The sequence below is a fragment of the Dipteris shenzhenensis genome, chromosome 10 (assembly GCF_047967505.1).
Source record: "Dipteris shenzhenensis isolate YYH24624 ecotype China chromosome 10, Dip_SZ_1.0, whole genome shotgun sequence".
Taxonomy (NCBI): Eukaryota; Viridiplantae; Streptophyta; class Polypodiopsida; order Gleicheniales; family Dipteridaceae; genus Dipteris; species Dipteris shenzhenensis.
The window spans coordinates 49,554,073-49,571,839 of NC_141605.1; the positions used below are offsets into that span (position 1 = coordinate 49,554,073).

Sequence of the window (17,767 nt, forward strand, 5' to 3'; positions counted from 1 at the left end):
TACGAGATGTAGGGTGGACAAATACTTTAGTGATGGCTCACTTTCGAGCAAACGGTCTACAATTGCTTCTTGATATTTTCATTTTTGTTTTTTGTTGGTGGGCTTGCTTCAAGTGTACATATGCCACTTGGTAGAAGGCAAATCTGTACAAGAAAAGGTCATCCAAGTCTAAAATGAACTTAAGATGCAAGATTATGGTGGCATTAATTAATGTGATTCTAGGTAATGTCCCTGAGGGCTGGCCACCTAATTGCATTTCTTCATCTACTTAGAGAGTGAACCAATGGAGCCTAGGGGCTTCAGGTTTAAGGAAGATTACTATGCGTACAATGTACAGGTCTCAAATGGAAGATTTGATACTGTGGGATAAGCTAAATGAAAAATGGCAGTTAAGGTGTTCCTCGAAATGTTGGAGGTAGAGGGTACTTAATATTTGGAAGGGCTATCTTGCTAGTAGAGCAAGTTTCTTCTTATGCAAGGTCTTGCGTAAATGGTTGCTACCGAGGGTGAGATGGCTGAGTGGTAAAAGTTGAAACCCTATACATGCTATGTGGGAGGTGCATTGAGGATAGTATGCATCTATTGTGGGCTTGTGTAGTAACTAGAAGAGTGTAGCGCGTAACAATTGGTGCAAAAAGGAAAGTGAAGCTAATGAGCTAAGGTTCTCTCTGAGGACCAACTACAGGCTGGTGGTGTTGGGAGATACTCAGGGCTTACCGTCGATCTTGGCAGCGTGCTGGTAGCACATTTGGGCTTTAGTCCTTTTTTATATCTGGAATGTCCGTAATGAGATACTTTTTAAGGTGGGGGTAGGGGTGGGTTTAGGGATAATGCTATGTTTTGTATGATAAATTTATGCAAGTTGATGTGGGCCAGGTAGTTGGTAGGAAGGACTCCCTTGGGGGTTCATGCCTGTGTTTCTTTTGCTTAAGTTTTTGACCTATATCATGAAGGTCATGGGTAGTATGCCCTATATAGATGACCAAATATTGTAATATTTTCTCTATTTTTCTATATAATAAAATTTGGCATGTTTATGTAAAAAAATAAGATGCAAGATTAAGTGACCCTTTAACAAGAAATAAAAATCTTAAATATAGGAGACACACGGGCAAGCCAATTGATGGTCTTGAAGGGAGAAAATCTTGAAACTTTAGTGATGGGTTGCCTTCATTGAAGTTAAACTTTAGTAATTGGGTTGTCTTCACTGAAATTAAACAAGGGTATCATATATGTGGACATATTGGATCTTTGTAAAGAAAAGATTGATGAAGAATAGGCTCCCAACTTTGAAACTTTTAACTCATTTATTAGCACTGCCTCCTTAGAGGTAGTGCTACAGTGGAGAGTTGCAAACTCTTTTGTGAATCTCCACTTGTATTTTTTTAAAAATTAATTAACTTGTGTGTTTCGAATTGCCATTTATGGAGATCATCCTATAAAAGTTGCATTTGTCAACCCAACGCCCTTAAAAAATCGTTTGCTTTCTCTTTAATATTCAAAAGTGTTTGCTTTACCACTATACTAAGAGGCAGCGCCCATGCACACTTGTGCACTCTTGTCTTTGTAATGAGGAGACGGAGAAAGGAAATAGGCAATCAACATTTATCTTCATAAGGTGAATGGATGTTTAATGTCCCTACATCTCCATGATTATCTTTTAAACAATCCAAATATATGTCTTACTAATTTGGCCTATTTTTTGATGCATTTTCTTGAGCATGAGGTAGTACTATGGATTGAAAGAGCTTGAGGCAATGGGCAATACCAACCATCATGTTGTCATGCTTCCAAAGCACCAATGATGAACTCATTGGGTCAATTCCTTATTCATGTTTCAATTTAGAACAATAGTTTGCTTTTTCTTCTTTTGAGCACAAATAATTGTCATAAGATGGACCCCTCTTATACCTTATGGCAATGATTGTTGTCATTCCTTTGGCCAATTTAGAATGATAGATCGTACATCCTAGTATCTAAATACATCAATTTTGTAGTATGTTAGAAGATGGTGCAACAATCCCAAAGATAAGATGTATTAAATCATTCAATTTGATGTCTTGCTCAACATTACATCAATTCCCAACAAGTGCCACCAATTGTACTTCACTAAAAAGCACTATGCCTTGATTTTTGCAAGGGTAATGGATCTCACGTTGTTACTTATGTTGATGACATTGTTCATTTATTTTGGCCCTTTAGGTTGTCCATTGTCCAATGATGAACTCACGTACCCCATGATGCAAACAAGTAGGGTTTAGATTACATTCCAAATTTTGCGTTGCTTGCTTCTTGAAAGCCTTGTACCAAATCTCTACAAGTTGAATAACAATCAGAAGTCATGAATCATCAAGTGCAAATATGAATTGCAATAAAGCAAAGGGCAGAAAACCCATAAATTTGATTTGCCTTGTTTCAATTTGGTTCCTCTTGTATAAAATTTTATCAAATAAAAAGAATTTCATATTTGGGTCCTTAAAGTATACATTTGGAAAGAAGAACTCGATTTTGACTCTCCCTACAAATCTACTAATAAATTGATTCCATAATTCAAAATTAAAGAGACAAAACATGCTCAAGCCGCATAATTGTTATGCTATGAGTTAATATCCATTTGTTTTCACTCTATCGAGACTCCTTATATACTATTCATTTTTGAGATCTCACTCTGTTATGTATCACTGAAGGAGGTACTCTACATATGTCATATAATTATTTTTCAAGATCTCACTCTCTTATGGGACATTGAAGGAGGTACTCTACATACTTCTAAAATTCACAACTTTCTTAATACTAAAGCTTTCACCATGATTCAAACACCAATATTTTTTATTTTCTGCAAAGGAAATTTAGACGCCAAAATCCCAATTCTCATTAAATTTGATAAATTCTCATTAACATGAGCTTATTATAAGCTCACAATAGCAATTTTAATTAACATAAGCTACTCTAACCAAACTTGGAAAACCTAACACTTAACTAACCTAACGTTGTCCCCCCTCGCCACCCTCTATCTTTTCCTCATCCTACCCCCTCCACACGGGGCGCTTTCCTATCCCTTGTCTCCTTGTAGCACCTACTTCTGTTTTCCTCTCCCTCGAGAGTGATGAGGCTGGTTTCATGTAGACAGCCTCATCACTCTCGAACATCGCCCATCAACGAAGTCACTTACTACATGGTTGAATCCCGTGCAAGGATCAAGGGAACAACAGCTCACATTTCATACTACGTTGGAACTATCGGCCAATGTCAGGGCGCGTTCAACAAAAGCGAGCTACCGTTAAAACCTTACCTTGTCAAGTGCTAGTTCAAAGACCACACTGTAGTTAAGTGCTGGTGGGGCACTTCGATTGTGGACTCTTGAGCCATAAAGTGTAAATGTCATGAGACTCTGAGTGCTCATCGATTATATAAACCTAGATTCTATGGTTGTTGATGAACTGCAAACAGCGGAAGACTAATAAAAAGGACATGGTGGGGTTGTTGACGAACCACAAACATCTAAAGATTCTATGGTTGTTGATGAACTACGGATAGCTGAAAATTCTATGATTGTCGATGAACCGCGGATAGATGAAGACTAGTAAAGAGGACATGGCAGGCTTATCCTCATATTTTGCAGACATGTTGGGTTGGGTGGAGGGATGAGAGAGGGGCAGTGCAGGGATGAGGCGCAGGTAGCCAAGGCGGTGAAGAGCAATAAGATGGAATGGGGCAATTGAGCAGATAAGAAGGGGGGTTTGAGGAAGGAGGAGAGCAAGAAGGTGCTAGGTCAAGAAGAAGGTGACGTAGAGTTGGAAGGAGCCAGGTCGAGAAGGAGTGGTAGGTAGGAAGGGTAGCGATGGCTAGTTGCTTTGGAAGGGGAAGGGAGAGGCAAGCTGAGGGGAAGGCTGAGGCGATCGAAAGGGGCAGAGGAGAAGCAAAGGTCGGGGAAGGAGAAGGGCACGTAGGAGGATAGTGGGGGGGTCCTTGGCCCATCCTTCGTGGAGGTCTTCATAACTTAGGTTGGTTATACACCGCCACCCCCCCCACCCAAGCCGTGTCCAGGCGGGGGGGGAAATGCAGTCATCCCCCTATAGCTTATGAAAGGGCTCCGCGATGGACGGCAGAAGGTCCGTAGTACCCGCCTACTTGAAAGGACACTGCTTGGTTACACACCATCAGGGGAGAAGCTGTTGTGGATCCCACGACTGTACCCTGCAACCCCTTGTGCAGTCAAAGCTGATTGGTGGAGCTCCCTTGTGGACGGAGTTGGGCATGAGAGCTCCCCCGCCCAGTTAAAAAGGAAAACAAGGCGGGGGGTGCATTGAATGCTCTCTCAAAATCACCATTGTCCATTGCCTAGTGTGTAAGCTTGATCCGTCTGCCACTCTCAAATTAATCCATTGATTGGTGCATTTTTTTAAAATTGGGTGTCCGCTACTTGGTGTGTAACCAGCCTTAGGCTTAAACGGGGGCTGCGAATTCAATGGGCAACTAACTCATATGAATTTTAGATTTTTCAATGTGAGGAGGGATATATTGGGTCATTCCCTCACCCATACTTAGGGCACTTAGTCCAACTTGCCTTGGTGGTAATTCTTCACATAATTTCCTCCCTATGAATGGAGAACCCCATACTACCTAGTGTACAGTGTAATTGTTTAAGTACATGGACACTGAAATAACCGATTGATTCATGTGAAGCAAGGGGCGAAGTTGTGTAGTAGCCGCACGAGGATCATGATTGAGTGCTAGGTGGCAATGGCCTAGAGCAGTTGCTTGGAGGTTCACTTAGAGGTTGATCTAGAGTGTACTTTTGGAAGGCCCCATGGCTTATGGTAGTAGGAGGCAACAATAGCAAGAAAGTGATGAAGAATAGTTTCCTAAGCGTATTAATGTTGAACATAGTTTTTTTTTGGGTGAGAAGAGAAGAGAGAGAACTTACTAGAAAATAAAGAAATATAGCATACAAGCTAAACCGCCGAAAGCGCAAGGACTTTGTGAACATAAAATTGGGTTGCTTGTAGGACTTCCCATTTGTACATTGTGAAAGAAGTTAAGGGGCATCTTAGTGTTAGATATCAATGCTCCACTCTCGTGTAACTACGCGGGAACCAACTAACTCTACTTGTAAGCCCCCCATATGAGAAGGCATTTGAGTAGCTCGGTTATTCGGTAGGTCCTGGTTTGGACACCATATGGGGGCCATGTGTGGCCTGATGGCTGGACGGAGTTGGCACACTACTAACTAGGCTACATGCAAGTGCGGGAAGGCATCCCATGATTGACCGCATTGAGGGTAAACGGAGCATTTCCCAGGGCAGCATCCCACTCTCGGGTTGCGGGGCCTATTTGGAGCCCCAGATGATCCCGGATGGCTCTGGGCCGAACGGAAATCGTAGGTTAGTTGCTCTATTTTGCGCACCGGTTCTATCGTGTGGTCGGTGGCCTATTTCGGGACCGACCCCCAGTCGGCCGGTTTGGGCAGACTGGGTCGGTCACCAAATTGGGTCTAACCGACTACGACTGGTGGCTATATAAGAGCGAGCCCGTGAACCCCATTTCATCACTGGCTACAGCAACCCTGATTCCTTAGCATCCAGCCTCTGTCCTCTACTGTTTCCAGCTCGCCATCGAAGCTTCTTTCAGGAGGCAGCGCCATCTATTGTATCAGATCTACAGTAATCAAATTTTTGATTCTCCATACTATCTGGTTTTCTCTCTTGCGTACGAGATCCTGTTATTTGTTGAGCACAGACGTTGTATTATTTTCTTACACTTAGCACATCGAAATATTATATTTTTGCGGGTTTTCCGAATTTAATATAGAAAAAGGGCATGGACAAGATTCCATAGGCAATACTGAGCATCATTTAGGGAGCCTTTATCCCCAAGCAACACAACCTTCCACTTGAACAGGGGAGATATTTGTTTCTTGGCAAGCCAATAAAAAACGTACAATTGAATCTTATTGCAAGACCAAAATAGGTGACAATGCGATTCAAACTCTACATGACAGAATCTGCAAATAGGGGACCATCTCGCCAATTTGGACATAGTTGTAGTTTTTGGCTTCCAGAGGGGTTATGATTTGGGTTTTCACAAAAGAGAAATTTGGCGTTATTTGTGTGTGGTCTTCTTTTTTGGAGGGTCTTCCACTTGCTATTTTCTTCCCTCCCATCTTTTTCTCTACTTTCTCCCCCCCCCCCCCCCCCCTCGCCCTTCTCTCTCCACCCCCCCCCTCTCTCTCTCTCACACACACACACACACACACACACATCGAGCTTTCGATCCATCATCTCTTGCAGTCTCCGTCCTCTCTTCCACGCTGCACAACCAATTCGTCTTTTTCGCTATTTTGAATGTCAGACACACCTTATGAATGATTTATTATTATTCTTCTTGTTTTCTTTCTTCCATGCACCTACCCATTGTCCTATGGAGGGGCACACTGCCTTGGACCAACACTCAATTGAGCACAAGGTTCGAACAAGGGCAGCCCATTATTCTATCAAGCGGCACGCCGCCCCGCAGGACCTACGCTGAGCAGAGGAGAGGATTCGAACAAGGGCACCATTGGTTCCCAGTGCAGCATGGCTGAGCGCAAGGTAAAAGTGAGGATTGCCAGGTGGAAGGGGCGTGGGGGGACGTGGAGGCTGGAGGTGGCGACAGGTGGCAAGGACGCCCCGGTAAAAATGGGGTTAGGGTTAGGGAGGCTCAACGGCTAAAGGTAAAGAAAGTCATCTTGGGTTTTATTTTCTTCTCCGTCTAGTTGCTCTTCTTCAGCTTCTGAGGTTCTTGGCCTCCGTTTTTTCTACAAATCCGCCATAGCCATAGCTCTTCCCCTCCCCTTCCCCCTTCTCCGATCCTCTTCCGCATCCTCCCGTCACAGCTTGGAGACGAATCGCCAGCTCTTTCTCGCGGTCCCTCCCTCAAACTTTCATCTCTTTGCCTTCCCTTCTTAACTTTTCTCGTCAAGCTCCTTCCTTCCAATCCTTCTCTCCTAGTTGCCTCACCTCCTTCCCTTTTTGCTTTTCTCCAATGTCGTTTGAACGTTAGTGAAAGTCCCTTGCTCTTCCTTGTGAACCGTAAACCTTTTTTTCTGTCAATCTTTCCTTCGAAGTTTTTCAAAATCAGTAGAATTAGCCAGAGCAGGCGGTTTGCAGCAAAGTTTTAACCTCAAAACACTAGTCTAGCGATGGAAGCTTGCCGTTCCCAGAATGAGCGAAATGGCTTACCTTTCAGACCTCCATTGCTTTTGTCCTGCCTCTTAAGAGCTTGCTCTATTGTTAAGACTCCTTGGCTTTGCCTTTTGGCCATTTCAACCAATCCTCCATGTCCTCTTTCTTGTCCTCTTTCAGGTTGTAAGGAGATTAACTTAAAAGTCGCAATTACATCTCCCGTCAGGCCCTCAGCTCGTGTGGAAGTCCGGTTGCCGTACTCCCTCTTCTTAGCATGGATGCTTATTATGGTACCACTGCGAAACGCCCTTATTCTCTCTACGAGAACGATGACCTTGAACGAAACGGGAGGCAGAAAAGGAGGACAACTGCGAATAATGAACAGTCAGCGCTGGCTCCCCCTGGGTCGGCTGACACGGAGTATCGCATTTTATGTCCTGGGACGAAGATTGGAAGTGTCATAGGAAAAGGGGGATCTATCATCAAAGCTTTGAGGCAAGAGTGTAGATCGAAAATCAAAGTCGAAGATCCTGTTCCAGGCTCCGATGAACGAGTGATATATATTTGCTCCACTTCGAAGCCTAGAGATCGCGACTCAGAGAAAAGCGTCTGTCCTGCCCAGGAGGCTGTGCTCAGAGTGCATGCTAGGATTGTTGATGGCGACGGCGGTGCCTCTGACGAGGACGACGACGAACCTCCACATCCCGTCACAGCTAAGCTTTTGGTTCCCAATAATCAGATTGGTTGCCTGATTGGGAAGGGGGGGAAGATCATCGAGCAGATGAGAAAAGAAATAGGTGCTCTGATCAGAATTATGCCTAAGGAGCAGCTTCCGGCTTGTGCGGCGAGTACAGACGAGCTTGTTCAGGTGAGTGCGTTTGAGGGCAATGCCATTCTATTTCCTCAAGGTTCCGTTAAAACTGATTCCCCGCAACCTCTTGTGGTTACGGGGTTCTTCTCAGTTCCTTCAGGGTGTTCTTGTTGACTAGCTCTGCTTGATATCTGAACGAACCCATAGCAGTATGGGCGGCTTATTCGCGTTGAGGTCATTATGTTAGCAGTGATACGACGCTTGTTCTTGTGATGGGTTGCAGCTATCTGGTGACCCTGTTTTGGTGAAGAAGGCCTTGAACGCTATTTCAACCCGTTTGCATGAAAACCCTTCTCGAGAACGCACCCAAGGCCAAGGAGGGTCCATGTTGTGTCAAGGGCCCGCCAGTGTTGCCTCCATACCTACTGGAGGTGGTCTTTATTCTTCGGGAAGTTATTTATCTCAAGGTGGCTCTTTGTTGGCTCCAACATCACTGGATATGGGGCTTGGACATTCGCTTACCTCACTTGGTGGGGATTATGGTGGAGGGGGTCATGGTGGTCCGGGTTATGGTGGAACGGTTCTTGGAAATACGTGGTCTCTCAGTTCTGGTGTGCCGATGCAACCTTCATTAGGTGCCACTGGTGCTAACGCTGGTCGAACTGAAGGTGGTACTGAAGATGAGTTTCTTATTCGGCTTCTAGTTCCCAACGAAAGAATCGGTAGTATAATTGGAAAGGGTGGTAACGTTATCCGAAAAATGCGAGAAGAAACTGGTGCAAGAATCAGAGTTGGCGATCAAGTGACAGATTGTGATGAACGTGTGATTGAGATCACTTCAACTGAGGTCAGAATCCTGCAAGAGACTGACTTATGTGTAATGCATGCAATATTTCTCCGCAATTTGTTGGGTATTTCTGCTGATTTGCATGTGGCGCCTTTACTACTGACTGTTCCCGTGGGATTCTCAGTTCATTGAAGGATATACTTCATCTGGCATTGGAGCAGCTTTGCAAGTGCATGGGCGTCTTGCGGACTTGCAAATGGAAAAGGATCAAGACAACCAATCGTTCACTGCCCGGTTGCTGGTGCCATCTAACCAGATTGGTTGCTTACTGGGCAAGGGTGGTAACATCATTAGTGAAATGAGAAAACTTACAAGAGCCAATATTCGTATCCCTCCCAAGGAAGAACTTCCAAAATGTGCAGGCGAGAATGATGAACTTGTGCAGGTATGTTCGACTGTCGTCTATGCTCTCGATAAATAGAGTAATCTTTCTCTGTCTGGAAGGGAAATCAATTTGCACGGTTTAGTTTTCCTTACAAGTATATTTCCCCGCGGGGAAATATTGACAAAACTTGTTTATGGGCAGATCATGGGAGATCAAACTGTAGTTCAAGATGCCTTAGTCCAAGTACTGACAAGGCTGCGGGCTAATCTATTCAAGGGACGAGATACTGGAGGAGTAGGTGGGGCCAGGCTTCCTTTGTCTGGCATGGCCTACTCTGGAACTGCTATGTTGTCAAGCTATGGTGGAAGACATGAGCCAGGTTCACCAGGAAGGATGTACTCATTAGCTAATGCTGGTCTTCATGGAATGGACTATGGTGGCTATGGGGCTGCCCCGACTGCTGGCTTGCAGGGTAACCCTGGGAGGGGTCCAAAAGAATCTCGGCGTCGTCAAAGATAACTGGCTGGCTAGTGGACAACACTCAATGATAGTTTTTTGTGTGCCGCATCCCGATTTCTCAGTCACTTGAGTTTTAGTTTTGAAAGTTCAATTGTCCATTTTGTTTATCTGCTTATTTTACTCAAATATTTAGGAGCAAGGATGTTTCATGCATTTTTATATTCTGAATGGTCCTGTGTCCTTGTTTTATGGCTCTAGTTCTTGGCTTGTAGTCATGAAACTTGTTACTCTATCTGAGTAGACTTTCTAGTTGAAATCATTCTTGTGGGTTTTTTTCCTACTGAATGTTTCTGCATCCAGCTAAGCACATAAATGAGATATGCACAATTGTCGTTTCTTGAACCAGGCACTGTTTTCTTGGGTAGGTGGATGTGTATGGTGTAATTGAATCCACCCTGTCTTCTCAGACAGGTTTTAGTTGGAATACAGTAGTTATTAATTTATATATGGCTGAATGCCCTGCTACCGGCAGAACAAGCTAGCCTACATGCACTATGGCTGCCTTGTGTTGAAGGGGGGCTACACAATGGTGCAAGATCTCCGTGCTCAGCAGCTTTTCTGCGAGAGCCTCGAACATGTTGCAACATCTTGTCTGTTGTCTGAACTCACAAGGTTTTGTGGTGTAGAGTATCTGCTTGTTAATTGGCTGAAATTCCATTGCTTATTATTCTCAGCTGGTGTATGGCACTTTTGGTGTATGGCACTTTTGTATGCCAGAACGCTTGTTGGGATTTGCTTATGTACTGAACATGTCACGGCCCTGTCTCAAAAGAAGCACCCTAACATAACCCTCATATTGGGCTGCTGAAATGGCAGGGGGATATGCTTTTAAGTTGCCATGCTTTTAAGTTTGAAACTTCTCTTTGAATAGAATAGTTAATAACCTAAATATAGGTGAATGGCCTGCTTTCTGGAGAGCTTGCCCTTTGTTCCCTTCGTTCCCTCAAAACTGCGATGGCTGCTTGTGGGTGCAACATCTCTGTGCCCAAGCTGCTTTCTTGAGAGATCCTTGAACTTTTTTGCCGTTAGAACTCACAAGGTTTGTGTAGTTTGGAATTTCTGCATGGTAATTACTAGTGAATTACCTAGCTTTCTCGGCTGTAATGCCAATTATGTGTGTGTGTGTGTGTGAGAGGGGGGAGTTTATTGTGTTTTGAGTGCATTATGGTATATATTTATATGTGGCTTAATTTATTTATACCAGGACTAGTTCTACTTCTAGGAGTATTTGACTGTTTGTTTTTGATGAAATTTGGCGAAATTTTATTAGAAGGGAAATATAAATTCTGAATAAAAAGGAAAATGGCACTTTTCAAAGAAAGGTTTCACTTCCAAAGATGACACAAGCTTCATTTTTTTGTTTCGAAAAAGCAATATTCTTCTTAATCCCCAAGAGTGTACTCTCCAACGGCATTGTTTCTCTAGGGTATCTCTCAAAAGCGACCTCGTTTCTAGAGTTTAAAATCCAAAGAAAACTAGTCAGGTCCGCATTACCTCTGTCGAAGTAGTACAATCTTCCACCTCATCTTAACCTCAACATGAAGGTTCTTGAGGGTCTTTTCAATTCCTCTCCACAAGTCCTTTAAGAGTGGGCACTCTCACAAGTGTAAATATGTTTTCTTGGCTTTGTTGCACATTGGACAAGGAGGAGAGACCTTGGATTAGAATGGTAAGGTTACTTGTGAGATATGTGGCACTTATGAGGAAGCCATTTAGCAAGTGTTGGGCTCAAGGGTGGATTCTAAAGAGAGTTTGGAAAAAAGACTAAGATAAGAAAAGGAATTCACAGTCGGGAGCAATTCTTTCCCTTATAGGTAGCTTCCCGTCTGTCACTCGCCAAAGTATGAATTTCAATTTAAATGAAGGAGTTGCCTTCCACACTCTTTTTAGTCTTGAGGGCAAGATCGATACCTTGTCTAATGGAGCATGGGTCTTCCATTGATTTCTTGCTAGGGTAGTTGTTGCCCCACTGGGATCTTCCCTAAGATCTGAAAGAATGATCTTGGAAAAGGTTTTTTGGTAGAAGAAAAAAAACCTTTGTACATTGCTTCTTGTTCGAATACATGATTGGTTGGATAGTCTTGTTTGATTTTTTCCATTTTTTCCCTCGTCACGTGTATTTTAGACTGACTCAGCTCAAACTCCTAAGTTATTTGTCCCAATTGCTTCCAATAACATCAAATATGTTACTACGTTGCCAGTCTTATATGAAATAGGCGTGCAGCCATTTGTGGGTGACTTACGACCATAGTACTATGATAGTAGGACCTCTTGAAAAGGCCCACTCCGAGAGCCACAATGACCTACCTAGTGAAGCTTCTCCATAAAGCGATCTTAGGCCTCCCCATTCACATCCCCTCACCTTAATTTTGCAGATTTGGATCATCCTAGCCAGTAGTTTTGACTGTGGGATTTTGACAAAGTAGTCTATTAGAACTATATCTTGCCAAGGGTAGTGAATATAGTCAATACCTTTAGGGGCGTTAATGCTGTCAGTATGTTGCTAGTCCTCTGAGAAATATTCATGGGTGTCTTACGCTCAATGGCAGGATCTTGGGAAAAGGCCCACTTTGAGAGCCATAGTGATCTACCCAGCAAAGTATCTCCGCAAAGTGATTTCAAGCCTCCCCATCCACATCCCCTCACCTAAATTTTCCAATTTTGGATCATCCTAGCCAGTTCTGATTGCGGGCCTTGATAGAGTAGTCTGTTAAAACTATATCTTGCCAAGGGTAGTGAATCCCTTTAGGGGCGTTCATGTTGATCAAGTATTTGACTATTTGTGCCCATGAATGATTGCTGCCCAATTGGAACCAATCGTTTTTGGCCTTCATGCATATTAGCCTAATCCCTCTTGCTTCTTTTGCAGTGACCATCAGGTCCCACTTGAAGGCGTGCCATCTATCCTGCAAAATGAAATCAGAGATACATTTATGCACTTCCTTGAAACACTTGTTTGAAAAAGGCAGGATTGAAAGTACATAAACCACTAAGGATTCCAATACATGCTTCGCCATAGTTATCTTCCTAGTGACACAGTAAGCACCTTTGTTGCCCACTTAACTATTTTCCCACTGATTTTTTGGAAAGCCCACTCAAAATTGTTTTTAAGGGAAATCCCAACGCCAAGCAAGCAGCCAACATATCCCATGATTTGACCAGCCATTATCCACTTAGATTGAAACTTGTTCGTCTACATTGGTCTAGTATCCCATGCCAGCCAAAGAGCCTCTATTTTTTCATTAATCACTCTCGAATCCGAAAGCTCTTCAAACTTGTTGAAGATTCCCAAGAACCTATTTTCCTTCTATCCCTCAACGAAACTGGTGCTGTCATCAGTACAGAATTGAGTGAGTAGTTTGAATTACCCGGCAGACTTAGCCCTTTGATGTGACTACTATCCAAGTGTGACTCTATTTGACTAAGGAGTAGTTAAGTGACTACTGCAAAAAGGAGTGGGTCTAAGGGACATCCTTGGTGCATAGACCTGTGCAAGGCAAAACTTTGATAGTGGTAACCATTGATGGAAACTCTATAGCACAAGCTTTGGCGAAGAGCATTTTGGTCAACTTGCAGAAACCTCACCAAATCTAAGGGCCTCCATTGTGCGCAGAATAAACTCCCAACTCATTCTATCGTATGTCTTCTCAAGGTCTATATTAAGCATATTATACTTTTTGTTTTGTACCATTGCATAATCAATCGCCCACAAGGCTTTGCGCACTGCATCCTGGGTGCTTCTTGTTATGAATCCATATTGGTTCGGGTGAATCGCTCTTCTTAGAATGAACTTGATTCTATTTGCTAGCAACTTTGCCACTATTTTATAGATCATGTTAAGCATAGCTAATGGCCTCCATTGATATGGATTGAGCCTATTGTGCCTTTCAGGGTAAGTTTGATAACACCCCTATTCAAAGACTTCGGTGTTTCACCTTGCTCGCAAATCCAATAGATGAGGTTCACCGACTCCCTCTGGCCGAGGTGCCAATAGCGTTGAAAGACTTTTGCTAGTATTCCGCTTGGTCCATGCGCCTTTTCTCTAGGGAGGTGCATGATTGTGTATTTTATCTCTTCTATACTGAGAAGGGTCTTTGGAGCATCAGGATCTAATGAAAGACTAATCCTCCTTGGCATGTTGCTTAAGAAAATGCTCATCCTCTCTTTAAAGTTATATGGTTGTTCCTGGTTGGATCCAACAATGCGAGATAGATGCCTCGCGAAATCTTCAGCAAAACCTTGATCTTCCTTGATTAGATTTCCTCTGTCATCTATAATTTCCAGGATGCATTCTCTCTACTTATTGTCACACAAACCATGTTGAAAAAAAAGGAGTTTGGCTTATCACAGTCATCTAGCCATCTTAGTCTAAGCTGATCTTTTGTGCTTTTGAGCTCTTTGAAAGTACTCAATGGAGCTTAGAAGTGCAGCCAACTGTTCGTCCCTAGGGAAGTCTTGAAGTGCTTGTAGGAGCGTGATCCTTTGCAACTCTCGATCTCTTTAGCTCTGCTCCTTCCAAAGGTTTTTGCTCTAGACAGAATTACACTTATACAATTCCCCCAAACTTGGAGTGGATTCCCTCATTTGATTGATTCTTGCTTCCAGGCGCTGTCTCTTTCCTTGTCGAACTCCTTCAAACCAATCATTGAAGAATTGAGCTTGAAGGCGGGCAAAGGACCCTTGTTAGCCGACTGGCTCCCTTGAAGCTCAAAGCATACCATGAAGGGGTAATGATCAGAGTCATATGACTCATAAAGAATTCGCCCTTGCAACAAAGGATTGATGTATACGCCTTCGTTGCTAAAATAAGATCTTGTCGAGCTGGGTGGTCCTCCATGCATTGTTTGCATGCTTATTATGCCCTTCAAATCTTTGAAAGCATCGAGGCTCACCAAGCTACATGTCACTTCTAGTTGTCTCCAAGTGAGCCTCTCCTTATAGGGCATGTCGATGCACTCGTGTGATCTTTCATCCATATTGCACACATTACTCTAGTCCCCAAGAAGAACCACATTTCGGTCTACTATGATCGTTTTGAGACATTCCCAAAGGGCTACTCTATGTGACATTCACATAGATTGTGGCTAATGAGAATTCGTTCTATTGAATGAAACAAGGCATCCACTACAATGAACTCTCCTAGAATTCGTTCTATTGAATGAAACAAGGCATCCACTTCAATGAACTCTCCTATTGCATCTTTCACTACTTGCTGTGTTTGCAAAAATTTGCTAGCAATAAGGGCCGAACTGCCCTTGCCTAGGGCCAACTTTCAATTACTAAAGTGCCCCCAACTAATGGCTTATGAGTTTGAATTCTTTTCTTTATTACTTTCTGTTTCAAACTAGCACACAAACCGGCCTTCTGAGTTCGTCATCAGTTGTCTTCTTCACCAGAGTCTTGCTTCATGTCCTCAACCAACCGAGCGTATATGTTAAGCCCTTCCTAGCTTTTCCCTTAGCAGCCCTGAGAGACTCAGTTTTCTTTGAGGGAGAAGATTGCCTCCCGCTCTTTCGCATGCTTGCCTTTTGCCCTTTTGCTTTTTGTAGAATCTCCTTGATCTTGTGAAGCGGCGAGATGATACTACCCTCCTTTATTCCTCATACGATACAGTCGGATCCTATTTGGGGTCGTCTTTCTTGCTCCCTGAAGCTTGAGGAGTGCCCTCAGTACTTTTTTGCATGTCCACCCATGACAAAACTGGGATGACTTCCTTGTCTTGCTTCCTCTGCCTCTCCAGAGAGCCTTCAGTCTCCATCTGGTTTTCGCTTATCCGCCAGTGTTTCGTTTTCACCTTCTCGAAGCCGCTTCGGGACATTCTCTGGCAAAATGTCTGTTGCGCTTGCAAAAGTAGCATGCATAAGAGAAGATCACTACTTATGCTATTTATTAGGATAAGTCGGGGCATCTTCTCCTCTTTTCACCTCTCCCACCATATTTAATTAATTAATTAGTTTTTGTGCATGGAGGCTTAAATAAGCTATGCTTCTCTATGGCTTAATTTATTTCTACTTTAATGAACATATGTTTTTCTATGGCTTAATTTATTCATGCATTAATTAACCTATGTCTCCATAGCTTACTTTATTTTATTTTTTGCTGTCGTTTACCACTCCCATCTCCCCTCCTCCCCCAACTAATTCATATGATTTTTTGAATGTGAGCGGCACCTTTTGAAGCTAAGGCTCGGTGTAGGTGCATGTTGAAAGTGAGTAAGCTTTTCAACGCTAGGTCAAGGAGTTATGTAGTTTCAATTTTGAAACATATCCTTGGATAATTAGTCATCGTGTGTTTAATTAACCTTCTCCTTTTGTGTTAGGCCTTGTCATTGTAGAGCTTCCCTTGACTATTGAGAGAGTGAAGACCTTTGTAGAAATATATGCTTGAGCTAACAACCCTCTAGGGAGCCGTAAATCCAAAGAAATGTGTAGATAATGTGAATATGGCTAAAAGCTCCATATGAAATTTAAATGTGATGGCCACATGCACACGCACACGCACACGCACGCACGCACACGCACACGCACACGCACGCACGCACATGCATGTGCACGTGCACACATGCATACGCACGTCCACACGCATGCTCACACCCACGTCCATGTCCATGTCCATGTCCATGCACGTGCACGCATGCACGCACGCTCTCTCTCACACACACACACACACACACACACACACACACACACACTTTCTCATATAGCTGTGTTTGAATAATCCACCTTGCATATCAGAATATCCAAGTGCAAGAGTGGTACATTAAAGGCATGATGTATTGTGGTGGGAAAGTCAAGGAAAGAGATGGTTGGGTATTTTCCCACTCACTGCCCATTGATTGGGAAAGAGATGGTTGTGAAAGAGATGGTTGGGTATTTTCCCACTCTAGATGTAGTAGCATTGAGAAAAGAGCCCATTCATGGCTTGGCATGCTCACAATCCACCTTGCATATCATTTTTTGAATGTGAGGGGCACCTTTTAAAGCTAAGGCTCGGTGTAGGTGCATGTTGAAAGTGAGTAAGCTTTTCAATGCTAGGTCAAGGAGTTATGTAGTTTCAATTTTGAAACATATCCTTGGATAATTAGTCATCGCGTGTCTAATTAACCTTCTCCTTTTGTGTTAGGCCTTGTCATTGTAGAGCTTTCCCTTGACTATTGAGAGAGGGAAGACCTTTGTAGAAATATATGCTTGAGCTAACAACCCTCTAGGGAGCCGTAAATCCAAAGAAATGTGTAGATAATGTGAATATGGCTAAATGCTCCATATGAAATTTAAATGTGATGGCCACATGCACACGCACACGCACACGCACACGCACACGCACACGCACACGCACACGCACACGCACACGCGCACGCGCACGCGCAAGCCCACGTGCACGCGCACGCACACGCACACGCACACGCACACGCACACACGCACATGCACATGCATACGCACATGTCCACGTGCATGCTCACACCCACGTCCATGTCCATGTTCATGCACGTGCACGCATGCACACACGCTCTCTCTCACACACACACACACACACACACACACACACACACACACACACACACACACACACACACACACTCACACACTTTCTCATATAGCTGTGTTTGAATAATCCACCTTGCATATCAGAATATCCAAGTGCAAGGGTGGTACATTAAAGGCATGATGTATTGTGGTGGGAAAGTCAAGGAAATAGATGGTTGGGTATTTTCCCACTCATTGCCCATTGATTGGGAAAGAGATGGTTGTGAAAGAGATGGTTGGGTATTTTCCCACTCTAGGTGTAGTAGCATTGAGAAAAGAGCCCATTCATGGCTTGGCATGCTCACAATCCACCTTGCATATCATTTTTTGAATGTGAGGGGCACCTTTTAAAGCTAAGGCTTGGTGTAGGTGCATGTTGAAAGTGAGTAAGCTTTTCAACGCTAGGTCAAGGAGTTATGTAGTTTCAATTTTGAAACATATCCTTGGATAATTAGTCATCGTGTGTCTAAGTAACCTTCTCCTTTTGTGTTAGGCCTTGTCATTGTAGAGCTTTCCCTTGACTATTGAGAGAGTGAAGACCTTTGTAGAAATATATGCTTGAGCTAACAACCCTCTACG

The 17,767-nt window shown here is 43.4% G+C and overlaps 1 protein-coding gene and 1 non-coding gene across 3 annotated transcripts; both read left to right on the forward strand.

Moving 5' to 3' along the window:
• The first annotated feature begins 6,882 nt into the window (after positions 1-6,882).
• On the forward strand, positions 6,883-10,020 carry LOC147897931 (RNA-binding KH domain-containing protein RCF3-like). 2 transcript variants are annotated; one of them, XM_087380392.1, is made up of 4 exons: positions 6,883-8,031; positions 8,258-8,821; positions 8,946-9,183; positions 9,348-9,541. In XM_087380392.1, the coding sequence occupies exons 1-4, from the start codon at positions 7,438-7,440 to the stop codon at positions 9,410-9,412; spliced, it is 1,461 nt and encodes a 486-aa protein (XP_087236518.1). In that variant the 5' UTR covers positions 6,883-7,437; the 3' UTR covers positions 9,413-9,541. The 2 variants fall into 2 exon arrangements, with proteins under 2 accessions (XP_087236518.1, XP_087236517.1); XM_087380391.1 differs by having other exon boundaries at positions 7,423-8,031; positions 8,946-9,206; positions 9,348-10,020.
• Positions 10,021-10,136: 116 nt separating this feature from the next.
• LOC147897932 (small nucleolar RNA snoR86) lies at positions 10,137-10,253 on the forward strand. The gene has a single exon (XR_015541723.1). It is a non-coding gene; the product is annotated as a small nucleolar RNA snoR86 (small nucleolar RNA).
• The last annotated feature ends 7,514 nt before the right edge of the window (positions 10,254-17,767 follow it).